The following is an 18,676-nucleotide window of genomic DNA, read 5'->3' as shown; positions in this document are numbered from 1 at the left end:
ATAGCCAGGTCACCTTAAAAGGATAAGAATCCAGCGTGGCAAAGTCGAATAATGTGTAGAGATGTCGAGCCTTGCTGGCATCCATAAAGCATCCCTTTGTCTCATTTGTTTGGTACCCTGGACACACCAATGTTGCGGGGAATGAACTTGCAGATTAGATCGCAAAGAAAGGTTCTAATATACACACAACGATGGAAGCAAAAAGTTTCGCACTACCGCCATTGGTTTACTGCCTGAGGAAATTGAACCGGGTTGAATGCGAGATCTTAATGTTCTTACGGTAATGTTTGGATAGAAAAGAAGCTGATCGAGGACTACAAACAAGATGACTCATTTTTTTTAACGCACGATTTTTCGACAGTCTAGCAGAGATGCTTCGTCAAGGGCCACAAGAAGTAACAAGGTTGGACGAATGTGCCGCCGCTTGATATTTGCTTTTTTGTGCGTAGTGCGGATTCTTCGAGAATGGGGTTTAACATCTCAATACGATTATTCTAATAGGCCTGATAGAGGTAATAAAACAAAAGCAAAGGTGTAGCGCTGGGCGCCTTTCTTTACATCGGCGACGGCTCAGAGAAAAGTTTGAGGGGTTCGCAAGATGAAGGTTTATTTTCTCTTCTACACTGGTGGCTGTGAACAACCTGCCTAAGGCTTAGAAGATAACGTGGGAGGGCAATAATCCTTGTCTGAGGAAAGTTTCTGAATATAACGAAGGTCCTCTTTCAAGCGAATCTCTGTTTCGTGACCAAGTGGTATATATAAAGGGGGACTACCTGTCAGCCAGAGCAAAGTGGAGCTTATTCTTTTTGTTGTTGTTGTTATTGTTGTTGGAGCAATAAGGACACTCCCCGAGGGCCATGAGGAGTGTTATCGAGTTGATTGTCTCGGTAGCATGGATTAAGCATGACCAAATTATACCTTCTTTCTCATTCTGCCTTCTACTCCTACCCACTAGTTACATAAGGAACACGAGGTGGCAGGAACATCCCCTGCTAAACATGTTTATGATATATTCTAATTTCGGGTAGGTTGTAGTATCACAGCTTCTCAATTATAAGGTAGCTGTGAAGCTATAACACTTAGTACTGCGCTTATCAATCCCTTGAATGCTGTGGGCTCCTATCAAGGAACGTAAATACATTGGCTGGATTAAATAGTGGTCAAGCGAATTATTTTCTATTAGGTGCTCGCCTGGTGGTCAGCACTAGAAACTTCCACTCCGGTCAAAAGGTTGAAAACAGTGCAGTGAACGGCGATGGTTAGAATAAATGGGGCCTTTCGCAGAATAGCCACATTTGCGCATAACGCAGAACTGAATTTCTACCCGATAGATATCGCTAGATATAAGCTAGTTAGTCACTCTATCTTCAGTACTCTTCAGCGGCTGCAACTTGGGGGCTGAGCTGGAGATGGTAGCGTAGTATTAACAGTATGATTGTATATTATCATTAAGTTGATAGCTGGTTAGCTAAACGAATGAGTTCTGCAGCACTTTCAGAGACGAGTACAAGGTAGAAGAAGTTGTATGTATGATTCACATTGTCTTCTGTTTTGGACTAAGTACATATAGAATATCTTATTGGGTAGTTTCTCAATTTCCCTGCTTAAAGTATTACTTTTTGTTAATATGGGCGTTATTCATCATGTCCTCTCCCGGTCCAGCTGGTGTATCAATCAGAAAAGACTGAATGTAAGTACACACATACACCTTACACTCATATATAGCAGAGTAACAGCAGAAAACGCATTTTAACGTAGAATTTCTGAAGGTCTCTGTGAAATTTCCTGAGAGTGGCTTAACTTTTAAGGCTAATCTCTGAATTGCTCACGCTTGTATTCAAGACATTGTGAGCTGAATACGGTATAGTATAAAAATTCTATTACAAAAGCATATAAAAGCAAATGGACCGTCATTATTTAAGCACTGAAATGAGTAGAAACAATACTTCGCTTTGTGAGCACTTTAAAAAGCTACCATATAAATAATTGAAAGTTTCCAAACTTAAGTAAGAGCGCGTAGTAATATGAAAAAAAAAACATATTTAATTGAATTTGAAAATTGTTTTAAACTTACCGTGTGCTTCCTTGTTTGATAACGAGCCACCAACAAGACCACCAATGAGACCGCTACCACCAATAACACCAGCTCCACCACCACCTCCATTGCCTTTGCTATGCATTGCTAAACTGCTGGAAGAATGTAGACGCGCCAATACAAAAGTTGCAGTCGGCAACGACACCAAAGTAAATGCAATAAAAATTTTCCACATTGTGAACATTATGATTACACTTTTTTGAGGATGATGACACTTTAGCGCCACAGCTATATAATGACAACAAAAATAATCACAGCTGCAATATAAGCGCAATGACACGCTTGATGACGGCAGCTAATTTTAGTGGAAGTGTGCGTCGCAAGAAAACTTTATCAGCTAAAGTTGTAATACCTTCACAAATGTGTTAAATATCGCAAGTGTTGGCGCAAGAAATTGTTTTGATTTTATTTTATTAATTAGTATTAAAGCACCTTTGATTAATTTCGTGTTTCGTTAGCTTGTTTATATATGAAATTTATTTGACTTGTGTATTCTGCACATTATCCTGCAAGAGAAGAATAAAAATGATTATGGTTGTTACTTAAAATGTACTTAAGAAGCTTTTTTTTTTGTATTGAATTACAGTATAACAAAATTCTTCTTAAATTCTAACATTTTGATGCTGCTGCTAAGCATCAGAATTAATTTCATCTATCTATGTCTATTACCATGGAGATTACGTATACGCCATGGCCCAAGTGCTGTTTGATAGCGCAAGGGAATTCATCATAACGATTTATGTATTTATTTTTATACCCAGGTGTATGTGTGTGTGTGCCTATGGGCGTCAACAAAAATTATGTATAACGGATCGAGTCATTATTTTTCGTATGAACCGGAATTCCTATCATATAAGAGCAGTTATTCACTTCAGTGAGTGACAGTAAAATGCCTTTATGAAATTTTTGGTATTATGTAGTGGTGACTGTGAATATGAGTGACTGCGACGCAAAGTGTCATGGCGTCATACATAATATGGCCCTAAGAGATATTTAACATTTTTCGTACACGAACCTGTTTTGATCCAGAATAGATTGGTTTTGAAGTGCGAAAAATCGGATTACAACCACGTCAAAATTTTCGATATCAAAAACTACTAAGCTCACTAAAGGCTTGGTTTTCTCGAAAGCGGTATTCCTATATAGCGGCCGTTACATAGCGGTAGAGTACGATGTCAAAAACATACATTGTAAAAGTAATTATGTGGAAACTAAGAAGACGGTGACGTAATATGGCGGCAGCGCAATAATGACGCCAGAAACTCGTTCATGAACGTTTTTTCTCACCTATATACTGAAAGTGGTGAACATTTTTCAAATGTCTGAAAAACAAACAAAAAATGCAGACCTCGATTTTATTTTTAAAAATCTCATGGTGGCGTAACCAGCTGAAGTAAGCCGTCAATTGTCTCGCTCTAAATTTCTCTTTGTTATGTCATCCGGCTATTTGAAAAATTTTCACCAACACTGTCCCGAAAAAGTGTGCTTTTTGCATTTTTCAGGAGTAAAATATGCCACTTTTAGTACTTTTTTCACATAAACTATTAAATTCATATTGATGGAACTCTACTGGATTTAATTACAGAAACTCATCATTTGGATGTCATTGGCCATAAGTAAGGCCGTGCTAAACTAATACGTCCATGTTTTTGAAATTATCATTATATATGTTTAATTTGTTCCCAAGATAATTGAAACCGGTCTTTGTTAAAATACACTATTTGCATTCACGTCATATTCAATAAAGAATCTGCCCCTGTACAGTGCTACCGAAGACTTTCCAAGAATGTTTTTCTCTTTCTTATAAGAACACAAAAATTATCATATTATATCTTGTTTTGAAAAAACTTTGCCTGAACAGTGGTTTTTTAAATATACAAAAAAATTCAAACTCACTGTTGCTTTTTGCTTTAAAAATCAGACCACTAAAATGAGAGGAATGTTACACTTAAGGATTGTAATTTAGAATATATTAATCCAGCTCGCTTCTGATCAGAATCTTCTGGTTCTAGGCCTACTGCCGCTGGGCTAGTCTATCGCCTGATATCTTTTGGTAAATAAATACTTGGTAACATTAGTAATACAACATTAGTTCGACTGTCAAGGGTTTTTGGGAGATCTTCTGATTAAATTTGTTATTATATATTAGAAGAGCATATGTTTTTCTCCCGACTCTCAGCGACAAATCAACAAAGCAGATGAATATTTCAATGAATTTTAAGGAACTGAAACAAATTTAAGAGTATCACGATCACTTCCAAGTGTGACTGTAAACCTTTTTACTTTATATGTATAACACATGTTTGTTTTATATCCGGTTTTTCAATGAAAGTTTCAACATGTCATCAATGAAGTCGGCTTTCAGCTTTACAAAAAAGCGGTGCGGCTAATGGCGGTGAGTATAACGACCACGCTTCCCAAGGCAGTCGGTTCTATGTACCGGAGCGACTCGGGATTTTTCCCGACCAAGGACTGTCATCTCAGTGTGACCCCATTTAATTTGTTTCGTCCCTCCCACAAATTGTCATCCTCCCAGCAGCTCCTTGCAGCAGGACTGCTACATATTCTCTTACTCCGGGAAGGTATCGAACCCAATCCGGGTCCGTCTCCTGACCCCGGTCCTGAGAAATGGTTTCGCTGCATTTGCCAGAAAAGAATCTTTTTAGGACGGTCATACTCTGTTCAGTGTGTCTCGTGCAAGGGATGGTTGCATCGGACAGGTTGTTCTGGGCTTGATGCCAAAACCTGACGTCCACGTAACTTTTATAAATCTTTTGTGGCTCCTTGCTGCTCACGCCCAAGGGCGTCCCGTAGTCTACGCCTAAGCGCCCCCCCCCCCCCACTACCTTCCAGCAGCCTCGCTGCTCAGCAAGCCACAACAAGTACGCACTGCTGCTCGCGCCCCACGGCGCCAACAACTCAAATAGCTGATACCACTCATAACTACTACCTTCGTTGTAGAGCTGGTATTAATGCTGAGCATCAGCCCCTGCCCCCGTCTTCTTCTCACCCCTATTTTCTGGCAGCAATCGTGCAGGTCAGGGAAATAGACTCTTAGTCCCTACCTCCGTTTGCACCGTCTGCCAGCACAGAATATATAGGTTTGCGACATCCGCTCAATGCAGATCCTGCCTTGGGTGGTGCCACTTTCCTAGATGTTCTGGTCTCCGCGACGGCAACCCCTAGACGGGTTTCATCGCGCCATGTTGCCAGGTCGCAAACCCAAATTATCCGGGTACCCCAATGCTTGCCCAAGGGCGCCCAGTCCCAAGGACACAACAGCAATTGCGTCCTGGCCTTCCACAACCTAGGCGTAGTCACCCGTCACTTACTCCTAGAGTGGCGGCGTCACCCCTCATGCACTTCAGAATTCTGCAGTTAAACTGAAATGGACTAACTGGGAAGATTACGGAGATAGTCGATTTCATGAAGCGGCACAACATCCGCATTGCTGCGATTCAAGAGACTAAACTCACAGCAAGATCTGCATTGCAGACCTGCCCTGGGTATAATGTCCACAGGAAAGACCGCGAGAGCGGAAATGGAGGCGGCCTCGCGTTTATTTTACACCACTCTGTGCAATATTGTATATTTGATCCTGGCATCGACCGCAGGGACAATGTCTTAGAACGTCAAGGCCTATCTGTTCGGTCAGGCGATGCAAATCTAGAAATCATCAACATCTACATCCCTCCTGTCACCTGTTGCCCCAGTGGATACCGCCCTAATATCGAGGCCTTACTCACTGGCAACAATCGCATTATCTTAGGCGATTTCAATGCCCATCACGACCTATGGCATTCAAACTTGCGGGCGGACAGTAGGGGTGAGATGTTGGCGGATCAAATAGAAGAAACGACGTTCTGCACAATAAACGGAGACGCCCCCACACGTATGGTAGGAAGCTGTCATAGCTCGCCAGATATCTCAATCGTGAGCGCAGAACTCGTAAACTGCGTCAACTGGCAGCCGATGGTAACATTGGCATCCGACCACCTGCCCATACTTATTTCGTTCGAGCGTACCGCCGACTTCATCTTCACCGAAAAACGCACTTTCATAAACTTCAAAAAAGGAAAGTGGGAAGAATATAAATCTGCAACAGACAGCAGCTTTGCTGCCCTCCCTATCCCGACTGATGCCCGCCAAGGGGAGCGTGCCTTCCGTAAGGTCATTGAATCGGCCTCGGCACATTTCATTCCCGCCAGGAGAATTCCCGAAATCCGGCCCCATTTCCCAGCGGAGGCCGCGAGCTTAGCGAGGGAACGCGACCTTATAAGACAGCTTGATCCAGGCGACCCCCAAATAAGGGATATATACCAACGCATCAGATTGCTTGTGGACGAACACAAGCGGGCGAAATGGGAAGAGCACCTAAGAGGTTGTAACCTCTCTACCGGTGTAGGTAAACTTTGGTCCACCGTAAAGCCCCTATCGAATCCGACTAAGCACAAAGACAAAGTTTCCATCGCATTTGGCGATAAGGTGCTGTCGGATGCGACAAAATGCGCTAGCGCTTTCTGCCGACAATATATAATGCATCCTACGGTTGACAAAGATAGACGGAGAGCAAATAGACACGCACATAAACACAAATTCAGCGCGTCACCAATCACCATCACCACTAGAAAGGTTGGGGACGCCATTGGTCGCGCTAAACCATCCAAAGCAGTGGGCCCAGACGGCATATCCATGCCGATGCTTAAAAACCTAGGGAAATAGGGTTTCAAATATTTAGCGCATGTCTTCAACCTGTCTCCTTCCACGTTTGTCATACCCGAGAAATGGAAAATGGCCAAGGTGGTCCCGCTACTAAAGCCTGGGAAACCAGCTAACATAGGTGAGTCATATCGTCCGATATCTCTCCTATCGCCAGTGGCAAAGACGCTTGAAGCAATTTTGCTCCCTTATTTCCAAGCACATTTGCAGCTAGTCCCTCATCAGCATGGCTTCAAAAAACTCCATAGCACTACCTCCGCGCTAAATGTCATTGGCACCCAGATAAATTGCGGTTTGAATCAATACCCCCACCATAGAACAGTACTCGTAGCGCTAGACCTATCAAAAGCCTTTGATACGGTCAACCATGGCTCGTTACTGCAAGACTTGGAAGGGTCTACCCTTCCCCCGTGTCTTAAAAGGTGGACCGCAAATTATCTGGGTGGTCGGCAGGCATCGGTGCAATTCAGAAACGAAACATCAAAACCAAGGAGAATTAAACAAGGGGTGCCACATGGTGGTGTCCTATCCCCGCTTTTGTTTAATTTCTACATATCCAAGCTGCCTTCACCACCGGAAGGAGTCACAATCGTTTCCTACGCCGATGACTGCACAATAATGGCCACAGGCCCAGGCCCAGAGATCGATGAGCTATGCAATAAAATAAACGGCTACCTCCCCGATTTCTCCAGTTTTTTCGCCTCGCGAAACCTGGCATTGTCACCGACTAAATCTTCCGCGACCTTATTTACAACATGGACGCCCCAAATGTCGACCATATTGAACATCCACGTCGATGGCACTACGCTACCGACTGTCCTACACCCCAAAATCTTGGGTGTGACGTTTGATCAGGATCTACATTTTGGTGCGCACGCAACCGCAATTGTTCCGAGAATTCAGAGCCGTAATAAAATCCTCAAATCCCTTGCTGGCAGTACCTGGGGAAAAGATAAAGAAACGCTCATGACCACATACAAAGCAATTAGCCAGCCGATTACGTGCGTCGCGTCACCCATATGGTCGCCAAGCCTAAAAACTACGCACTGGAAGAAACTACAGGCCTGCCACGCTAGAGAGGTTGAGGACGCCATTGGTCGCGCTAAACCATCCAAAGCAGTGGGCCCAGACGGTATATCCATGCCGAAACGCCACGGGCTGTCTTCTTATGTCCCCAGAACACCATCTGCATAATGAGGCGAGAATACTCCCCATCAGGGAGAGAAATGAGATGCTGACCAAACAGTTTCTGTTGAATATCCAGAAACCTGAGCATCCCAACAGACATCTGATTGACGAACTAGCACCGCCTAGGGGCCTAAGGAGTCATCTCCGTAAGCATTTTGAAGCGAAAAAACACAGCCGTATGAAGCGAAAAAACACAAGCAGGTCCTTGGTGAACTCCATAGACAGGCGTCGGACCTTTATGTCGGGAATTGCCCGGTGAATCCAGTACTTGAAGAAAAATATCCAGAACTCGCGGAAGAGGAACGCATACTCCCCAGGGAAACGCGTGTCACTCTTGCTCAACTTCGTTCTGGATACTGTAACAGGTTAAACTCTTACCTATCCAGAATCAACCCCGACATACAAAATGTATGCCCCGCTTGCATTGTGTCCCCACATGACACCAACCATCTCTTTAATTGTAATGTGGAACCAACGCCTTTAACACCCCTTTCCTTATTGTCCACCCCTGTTGAAACGGCAAGTTTCCTTGTACTCCCGTTAGAGGATATTGATGACAATTTGTGATCGGTCGCGGCTATTAGGTGGGGCGAGCATTGCTACAACAACAACAACAACAGTATAACGACCATTCTTTAGCGGACGTAATTAAACGACACCGCTTTTCGAGGAAACCAAGCCTTAGCAAATATTGATGAAATGAAATATATTGACTTATAAATTTATTATATAACCACGGTTACAAATTTATAAAATATTGAAAAATAATTGCTATCCTAGCAGTGCTGGGTAGTAGTGAGTACTTAAGGAATCAATTCCCCATTACAAGGATCGAGATATTCAAAAAAAATCGTATTTGTAGTCCGATTTGGCTCATATTTGGAACACATAATACATACAAGAATAGAAAGTGACCTATGAAAAAAAATCCGAAGACAGGCTGGACCTTAATTCTTTTTGTGTTGTGTATATCAGTAAAATAAAGTTATATTTATACTCAGCGTGCTTTGTATACAGAGTATATTAACCTTGTTGGAAAACGGTTGGTTGTACAGGTATAAAGGAATCGAGATAGATATAGACTTCCATATATCAAAATCATCAGTATCGAAAAAAAATTTGATAGAGCCATGTCCGTCCGTCTGTCCGTTAACACGTTAACTTGTGTAAATTTTGAGGTATCTTGATGAAATTTGGTATGTAGGTTCCTGGCCACTCATCTCAGATCGCTATTTGAAATGAACGATATCGGACTATAACCCCGCCCACTTTTTCGATATCGAAGAAATCGAAAAACAGAAAAAATGCGATAATTCATTACCAAAGACGGATAAAGCGGTAAAACTTGGTAGGTGGTTTGACCTTCCGACGAGGAATAGAAAACTAGTAAAATTTTGGACAATGGGCGGGGCACCGCCCACTTTTAAAAGAAGGTAATTTAAAAGTTTTGCAAGCTGTAATTTGGCATTCGTTGAAGATATTATGATGAAATTCGGCAGGGACGCTACTCCAATTACTATATGTGTCCTAAATAAAAATTAGCAAAATCGGATAACGAACACGCCCACTTTAAAAAAAAATGTTTAAGTCAAATTTTATATAATTCAATATCTTTACAGCATATAAGTAAATTATGTCAAAATTCAACTCCAGTAATGATATGGTGCAACAAAATACAAAACTAAAATAAATTTTCAAAATGGGCGTGGCTCTGCCCTTTTTCATTTAGTTTATCTAGAATACTTTTAATATCATAAGTCGAACAAATTTACCAATCCTTGTGAAATTTGGTAGGGGCATAGACTCTATGACGGTAACTATTTTCTGTGAAAATGGGCGAAATCGGGTGAAGCCAAGCCCAGTTTTTATACACAGTCGACCGTCTGTCCTTTTGCTCGGCCGTTAACACGATAACTTGAGCAAAAACCGATATATCTTTGCTAAACTTAGTCCACGTACTTACTTGAACTCACTTTACTCAATAGCCCTTGGAATCTTGGCAGGAATACTGTTCCTGGTATTACATATATAAATAAATTAGCGGTACCCGACAGATGATGTTCTGGGTCACCCTGGTCCATATTTGTTCGATATCTCGAAAACGCCTTCACATATACAACTAAGGGCCACTCCCTTTTAAAACCCCCATTAATACCTTTAATTTGATACCCATATCATACAAACGCATTCTAGAGTCACCCCTCGTCCACCTTTATGGCGATATCTCGAAAAGGCGTCCACATATAGAACTAAGGCCCACTCCTTTTTAAAATACTCGTTAACACCATTCATTTCATACCCATATCGTACAAACACATTCTAGAGTCACCCCTCGTCCACCTTTATGGCGATATCTGGAAGAGGCGTCCACCTATAGAACTAAGGCCCACTCCCTTTTAAAATAATCATTAACACCTTTCATTTGATACCCATATCTTGCAAACACATTCTAGAGTCACCCCTGGTCCACCTTTATGGCGATATCTCGAAAAGGCGTCCACGTATAGAACTAAGACCCACTCCCTTTTAAAATACTCATTAACGCCTTTCATTTGATACCCATATCTTGCAAACACATTCTAGAGTCACCCCTGGTCCACCTTTATGGCGATATCTGGAAGAGCCGTCCACCTATAGAACTAGGGCCCACTCCCTTTTAAAATACTCATTAACACCTTTCATTTGATATCCATATCTTGCAAACACATTCTAGAGTCAATCCTGGTCCACCGTTATGGCGATATCTCGAAAGGGCGTCCACCTATAGACCTAAGGCCCACTGCCTTTTAAAATACTCATTAACACCTTTCATTTTATACCCATATCTTGCAAACACATTCTAGAGTCACCCCTGGTCCACCGTTATGGCGATATCTCCAAAAGGCGTCCACCTATAGACCTAAGGCCCACTCCCTTTTAAAATACTCATTAACACCTTTCATTTGATACCCATATCATACAAACGTATTTTAGAGTCACCCCTCGTCCACCTTTATGGCGATATCTCGAAAAGGCATCCACATATAGAACTAAGGCCCACTCCTTTTTAAAATACTCGTTAACACCATTCATTTCATACCCATATCGTACAAACACATTCTAGAGTCACCCCTCGTCCACCTTTATGGCGATATCTGGAAGAGGCGTCCACCTATAGAACTAAGGCCCACTCCCTTTTAAAATACTCGTTAACACCATTCATTTCATACCCATATCGTACAAACACATTCTAGAGTCACCCCTCGTCCACCTTTATGGCGATATCTCCAAAAGGCGTCCACCTATAGACCTAAGGCTCACTGCCTTTTAAAATACTCATTAACACCATTCATTTTGTATTTATTTATTTATTTATTTAAATTAAGTCTACAGTACAGGATACCTTACAGACTAGAATAATGTAAAATAATCTCGCGCAAATGAGAAGAAGTATGTATTGTAATTGATTGTTATAACTTATAGACAAATTGAATTTAGAATTCTTACAAAATCCGATTTTTATAGTGCAAATTCAAGCTTAGTTGATGAAGAGAACAGAGCATTTAATTCTCTTAGTGCCCGAGCAATAGGCGCATTGCTAGCATATGTTGTTCTAAAGTTTTCCAAATAAAAAGGGTAGAACTTACGAAGATTTCTCTGAGGAATATTAAAACTAATCCGCTCAAGTAACATTGGGCAATCGATAATGCCATTAATAACATTGAAAGCAAAAGAAAGCGAGAGAATTTTCCTTCGGTTTTCCAGCGAATCCAAATTAATTAGCAAACGCCGAGAATCGTAGGGCGGGACAGGCTCCTCAAACCTTAAGCAACGTAGAGCGTGTTTTAGAAAGACCTTTTGAACTCTTTCAATTCTACTTATCGAGAGTTGATCATATGGTCTCTAAAAGAAAACAGCATACTCTAAATGTGATCGAGCAAGAGAGGTAAATAGTTGCTTAAACGTATAGGGATCAGAAAACTCCGTGGAGTTGCGACGAACGAAACCGAGAACGGAATACGATTTTGAGAGTATTAAGTTCATGTGGCCGTTGAAAGTAAGCTTAACATCAAATACCACGCCCAAGTCCTTAAACTCTGTTACATTTTGCAGCACATCATTAGCAATCCGATACGATGTATCGAGGATGCTTAGACGCCTGCAATATGTCAAATGGAAAAATTTCTTTATGTTAAGGGGAGCATAGAGCAAAAATTTTGAGTGCGAAAAGCATTGACTGATGTCATTAATAAAAATTATAAAAAGGAGCGGACCTAGAATGCTTCCTTGAAATGGCAACAAAAGGGTTCGAGAGTGCACCATCAATGGTAACTACGCAACTTCTACCGGTTAGGTATGATTTGAGCCATAATAAAAAAGATGAATGGAATCCAAGGCATACCAATTTATGTAATAGAATCGTATGAGATACTTTGTCAAACGCCTTTGAAAAATCCGTGTAAATACAATCAACCTGGAGTCCTGACGAAAACGAAGAAATAGAGAATTCGGTAAAGACCGCTAAATTAGAGGCCGTTGAACGACCCTGCACAAATCCATGTTGATTGGGATTTATCATAGCCTTGTCAGTAAAATATATTTTTTCTTTAACAATCCATTGAAGCAACTTCGAGATGCTTGAGGGCTTGGATATGGGCCGGTAGTTCCGAACGTCGCTTTTTCTTCCACTTTTGAAAAGAGGTGTTATTGTAGCTAGTTTCCAATCGTTCAGAAACGTCCCTGAAGAAAGGAATTTATGGAATATAATCTCCAATGGAGTAACTAATGCTGGACAGCTTTTGAGGAGCATTGCTGATAGTCCATCACAATCTGTCTGAGAAGAAAACTTTAGACAAACTAAACCCTCCGTAATATCGTTAGCGGTAATTTGAAGCGCACCAAAATTAAGAAATGACGGAATATCGCCAGAGAAATCAGGAGACTCTCCAACATCAGACACGTAATTTGACTTAAAAAAGTCAGCAAACAGATTTGCTGCTTCATATGGGGTAGTAGCGAAATTATTATCGTACTCAACCGACGTGGGAATACTTGAGGCCGCCTTTTTGTATTTCACGAAGTTCCAAAATTTCTTCGGATTAGATTTAATATTTCTCTCCATACTACCCAAATAGATTTTATACAGCTTGTTATTCAGAGACTTGAATTTCTTCTGAAAATGGCGGTATTTAACAAAATATGCTGATATACGAAATGCCTTATATGTCATAAGAAACTTGTTTTTGAGATTTTTTAATCATTTCAGGTGCGTGTTACCCCGTGGTGATTTGTAACATCGCTTCCTCTTTAAAGATATATTATTGAGACAAAATTCATTCATTATTAGTTTGAACTTAGAGAAAGAATTGTTAACGTCAAGACCAGAGAGTAGCTCCGCCCAGTCGAATTCTAGAAGAGAATTGTTTAAATTTAGATAATCACACGAGGTGAAATTAAAAGCTACTGTGTCAGTATGAGATAACGGTAAAAATTCGTAAAAAGTATCTTAATTTCAAGAGCGGCATGATGAATACTTTCATCCGATATAGGAGACATGCACTTAGATACGACAGAATTCACATTCTCGGAAACAAAGATATGATCTAAGAGTTTATTAAGTTGATTAAAAATCCCATTAATTTGCTTCAAATTTATACTCAGAATACTATCAATAAAATATGATTCGTGGTGAGTAGTTATATTGTTAGCTAAAAGGTTTGAATTTGCAGAATCACCATTCCAGATAATATTGCTAAGATTAAAATCGCCCAAAACGCATAAGTGGTTGTCGCCCAAATTATCTAAAGCTAGACTAGTCACATTATCCACATGCGCTTTATATAAATCCACGTTACTCCCTGGTGGTATATACGAGGCAATCAGAAACAAGCAACCGTTTGTCTCAGCTCCGTTAATGCATACACATAATTGATCAAGCAGTGAGTCATTATTGGAATATGCGCGAAATACTCTTCTCACCGCAATTAGAACACCTCCACCTCTTAAGCAACCCGTCTTGACAGCGTTACGGTCTTTACGAAACACGTCGTAAAGTTGCGTATCGAAAAACTCACTGTCGTAGAAATCAGAGTTTAGCCATGTTCCAACTATGACAATTATATCGAACAACTCTTCTGTACTGAATTGATAAATTGTGTTGGACTTAGTACGTAAACCAGATATATTATGAAAGTAGATACTGAGGGCATTGTTAAAATCACGAGAAACACTCTTATCTAGCCTCACGTTTCGTGGTTTTGAACGGCTTGTTTCCGAAAAGAATGAAACGGCTTCACTTTCACATTAGCCGGCCAAAGAGATGGTTGTAGGATACTTTGGAGGTTAATTGAGGGAATACCCAATTTAAAATTCACACGCCTATGCTTGCCTACTGGGTCACCTTTTTTGAGCAGCGCAAAACAATGGATAGCATTAGTGTCGATGTTGGCATGTTTTGCTACATAACTTTTAATATTATCAGCTGTAACACTAGGCGCAAACGAAGACAAATGTACCCACTTGTTACGAACAGCAACGCATACCCATATCTTGCAAACACATTCTAGAGTCACCCGTCGTCCACCTTTATGGCGATATCTCGAAAAGGTGTCCACCTATAGAACTAAGACCCACTCCCTTTTAAAATACTCATTAACACCTTTCATTTGATACCCATATCTTGCAAACACGTTCTAGAGTCACCCCTGGTCCACCGTTATGGCGATATCTCTAAAAGGCGTACACCTATAGAGCTAGTGCCCACTCCCTTTTAAAATACTCATTACCACATTTCATTTGATACCCATATCGTACAAACATATTCTAGAGTCACCGCTGGTCCACGTTTATGGCAATATCCCGAAACAGCGTCCACCTATAGAACTATGGCCCACTACGTTTTAAATAATCATTAATACCTTCCATTTGATACCCATGTCATAAAAACACATTCCAAGGTTAACCTAGGTTTATTTTCCTACATGGTGATTTTCCCTTATTTAGCCTTCCTTACTTGTTTTTGTTTTGTATTGTTTTATTATAAAGTTGATTGCAAAGATGTTCATTTAAAGAATCAAACAAAAGCCAATACGCGGCTTAGTTCAATGAATACACAGATATTGGGTCATTCCACCTAAAATAGAATAATTACCTTTTTGTTTTCTATTGCAAGGTTAGGTTAGGTTGAACTGGCCGGTCCATGAGGACCTCAAATAGACTTAATCAATCCGTAGTGTTACCAGAAGTTTGTTTTAATGACCAAACTGAAAAGCCCTATCAAAAACCAGGAACTATGTTATAAAATAACTCCGTCTCTTGGCAAATACTAGAAGCTTCGTAGGACTTAAGCTACTTGCTTCCTCTAGATCTGACAGCTCTATCACTCCTAATAGCTGGCGTCTTATCCTGGCAAGCGCAGGGCACGAGCACAGAACGTGCTCGATCGTTTCCTGCTCCAACCTGCAACTCCTATATATGATAACACTGGACAAGCCTTATTCAAGGGCATGTGACGCCAGAAGGCAGTGTCCAGTCAGAATACCCGTCATGAGTCTACAGTCCTCTCTTTTTAATGATAGAAGCATTTTTGTTAGTCTAAGCTTGTAAGACCAACACATACTCTTTGACACTTTACAGCCCCGCGCCTAAACCCACGCCTTTTCCGCTTGGTCGATCATGTCCATCTCTCGACTTCGCTTCATTTCTATTGCAAACCTTCAGTAGATTTGTTCAGCACATTCCTATTTATCCAAATTTTACCTGCAAATATGGCTAACCGCAGTTCCCTAATTGAACTAGGCCTAATTAATAGGCAAAAGCATATCTGAGAACAGTTCACAAAACAGATTCTTCTTTTATGTTGGTAATTGTAGCAAGTCACGTCAGCCATTCTTGTTTCACGATAACTTACGGCAGTTCAGAGCACCAAGGGAGATCAAATTTTTCTACAGCAGTTTTCCTTTAACTCAGTTGAGATCTCCCTCTTTCTATGCTACAAAAATCATGGCCCGAACTCTTTTATCAATTTACATAACACTATGTGCGTTAACCTGGGTCGATTTGTATGGACGAAAGTTAACCGATATCGCGCCATCGATTCGATAGGATTTGGATTCAGGAAAATAAGTTCCACTACGCATACCCAAAAAAATAATTTTCGAGCCTGCGAAAAAAAAATGGCTAAAGGGTAAATTTTTCTCCCAAAACACTCCCCAAAACCCAAAAAATATTTTTATTTTTCAAGGTTCGAAAAAAGAATTGTTATTTTTTTCTTTTTTTTTTTTTTAAAAACTGTTATTGCCAACGTTTTTACAACCAACCCAAAAATCTATTCGGCGATATCGTTTAATAAATCGACCATCAAAAGCGCTATGGCGTAATCTTAAAACCCTAAAGGTCCATGGGAGAAATAAGGTGGAATGCAGTATTGACCCTGACATACTAAATAATTTTTTCATCGGTTCCAGCAACAACTCCATCTCTGTCTTTCCTGAGAGGATGCCTGAAGTTGTCAATACTTTTATTAATACGCTTGAGTTTAAGTGTATTGTCAATGATGTGTTTTCCGTGTGTAAGTATGTTAACGTCCACGCATATGCTGATGATATTCAGCTGTACCTTTCTAATCGTGTTGGCCTCGTTCAAGACTTATGAACGCTGCAAAATCGTACGTTATGCCGATATCCAAAAATGAAATCGACCCTGAAAGTATTCCATCTTTAAAGATCGGATCGCAGGCCCTTAGTACCAATAACAAAGTTAAAAATTTAGGCTTTGTATTAAATAACAAATTAACTTCTTTCGACCAAGTTAATAAAGTAGTCCGCAATGTTTATGTAATACTGCGAACCTTACGCATATCGGCACTGTTCACACCACAGGAAACTCGTCACAAGCTTGCAATGCAGCTAGTTGTGCCCCACTTCACATACTTTGAACTTGTGTATACTAAACTTGACTCGGAGTCCGCCAACAAGATCAATGTAACCTTCAATAATGTTACCAGGTATGTGTATGGGGTAGGTCGATACGATCACATATCTCCCTGGAGAGATAAAATTTTGGGATGCAACATATTTAATTACTTGGCTGCCAGAAACTGCATGTTCATGTTTAAACTATTAGAATGTAAGGCCCCAAGTATCTTTATGACAAACTGCAAACTGAAACCGTAAATTGGTGGTTCCAATGTTCAAATACTTAACGTCTAGCAGATTGTTTATTATTAGCGCTGTTAGACTTTAGAACTCAATTCCCGAATCAATTAAAGTAGGGCTGAATAATAGCAACTTCAAAAGCATTATACTGAAATACTTCGCTAATGTTGATATTTCTTCTATATTTTGACTAAAATACTATTTCTAAAATTAACTTTGTGTCACCTAATTTCCTTGTTTCTCCTTTCATTGTTTCTGTACCTCTGCTATTCATATGTCTAGATTAATTTGTAATAGTTATAAGATTAATTTAAGTAAATGCATATATAAACGCATACTTTTATGTCAGTACGTAAATTTTAGTTTTCTTTAAATTTTATATTGTTTTTTTTTTTATTGTTATTGAACTTCCCATTTACATAAAGTGTATTAGTATAAGTTTTTAATGTCAGTTGATGTACATATAAAAGACTTTAAGTTCTTAGTTGTACAAATTTGTTAAATAAATGAAATGCAATGAAATGAAATATGCGTATCTGATCACTATAAGTCCTATAGAGCACATTTTTTTCTAGTACTCCAAAAACCAACCTTTCACAACATCAAGATAAGAGGTCTTTACTTTCCAATTATCTATCAGTGCAAAAAAGATTTGTTTTGAAAGAGTGTTTCTTCATTGCATTTCTAGCTCATCATTGTATTCCCGATTTGCACTGGTGCGCAAGCAAACAAAGTCCTTCAGAGTCTCGAATTTATGTCCGTCAACAGTGGCATGGCTACCAAAATGAGGACGAAGCGTTTGGTTTATCGTTAATTCTGCTGGATTTGACTCATGTGATCGTGCATAGAGTACTAAACTTACCCCATGTCGATAATAATATGTTACGGTTTTATCACCATCTCCTGAAATCTTTACCTGCAAACCCATGCCTCTAAAACCATCTCATCATAATTTTGAGAAACCTTTCAAGCCTGATACCATTCTAAACCGCTGCTTTTTGTTTATTAGCCTGTTTATGAATTTGTAACCATTGGATTTGAATTCCTAGAAACTCTTCGTTATAGTTTGTTCCTTAGTTAAACCAAGGCTCGCTATAAGCCTGAAGTTGGGAAATTTTGGGTAAAGTAAGGGATCTCAAAAATTATTTTTTATAAGGCGAAAGAAGTTTTGCCTGAAATTCTTTCAATTTGCTATGACCGGTTGAATCCCATTAGACATAGAATGTTACAATAAATTACATATTCTTTGACTATATTAAACAGCAGTATCGTAGGGAAATTGATCAAAGCTTTTGTTTCATACATCATAGCTCAATTAAATGAAATAATCCCCCACCTCCTATATTTCTTACAATTGTATACCCCCACACTTCACATTACTCAAAATGTATGACAATTGCTATATATATATTTTTGTTTTTTTGTTTTGAAGCTCAGTAACTTCAAAGAAGTACAAAACCGAAATACGTGGATTATTTGCAACGTGTAATATTAATACCAGGTGGCAGGAGCAATTTTTGAAAGCTTTCCACCTCCAGCA

General features: G+C 40.0%; 1 protein-coding gene across 1 annotated transcript in view; it reads right to left on the bottom strand.

Moving 5' to 3' along the window:
- The window catches only part of side-II (sidestep II), a 290,969-nt gene extending 272,966 nt beyond the window's left edge, over positions 1-18,003 (bottom strand). The window contains exons 1-3 of the mRNA XM_067769114.1: positions 17,999-18,003; positions 13,516-14,180; positions 2,075-2,323 (exon numbers count right to left, since the gene is read on the bottom strand). Coding sequence (XP_067625215.1) covers positions 2,075-2,323; positions 13,516-14,180; positions 17,999-18,003 — 919 coding nt within the window. The remainder of the gene's footprint in view (positions 1-2,074; positions 2,324-13,515; positions 14,181-17,998) is intronic.
- Positions 18,004-18,676: the final 673 nt, after the last annotated feature.

The sequence above is a fragment of the Eurosta solidaginis genome, chromosome 2 (assembly GCF_040869045.1).
Source record: "Eurosta solidaginis isolate ZX-2024a chromosome 2, ASM4086904v1, whole genome shotgun sequence".
Taxonomy (NCBI): Eukaryota; Metazoa; Arthropoda; class Insecta; order Diptera; family Tephritidae; genus Eurosta; species Eurosta solidaginis.
The sequence above is the reverse complement of the archived record's forward strand: the minus strand, read 5'-3'. Positions and strand labels throughout refer to the sequence as shown.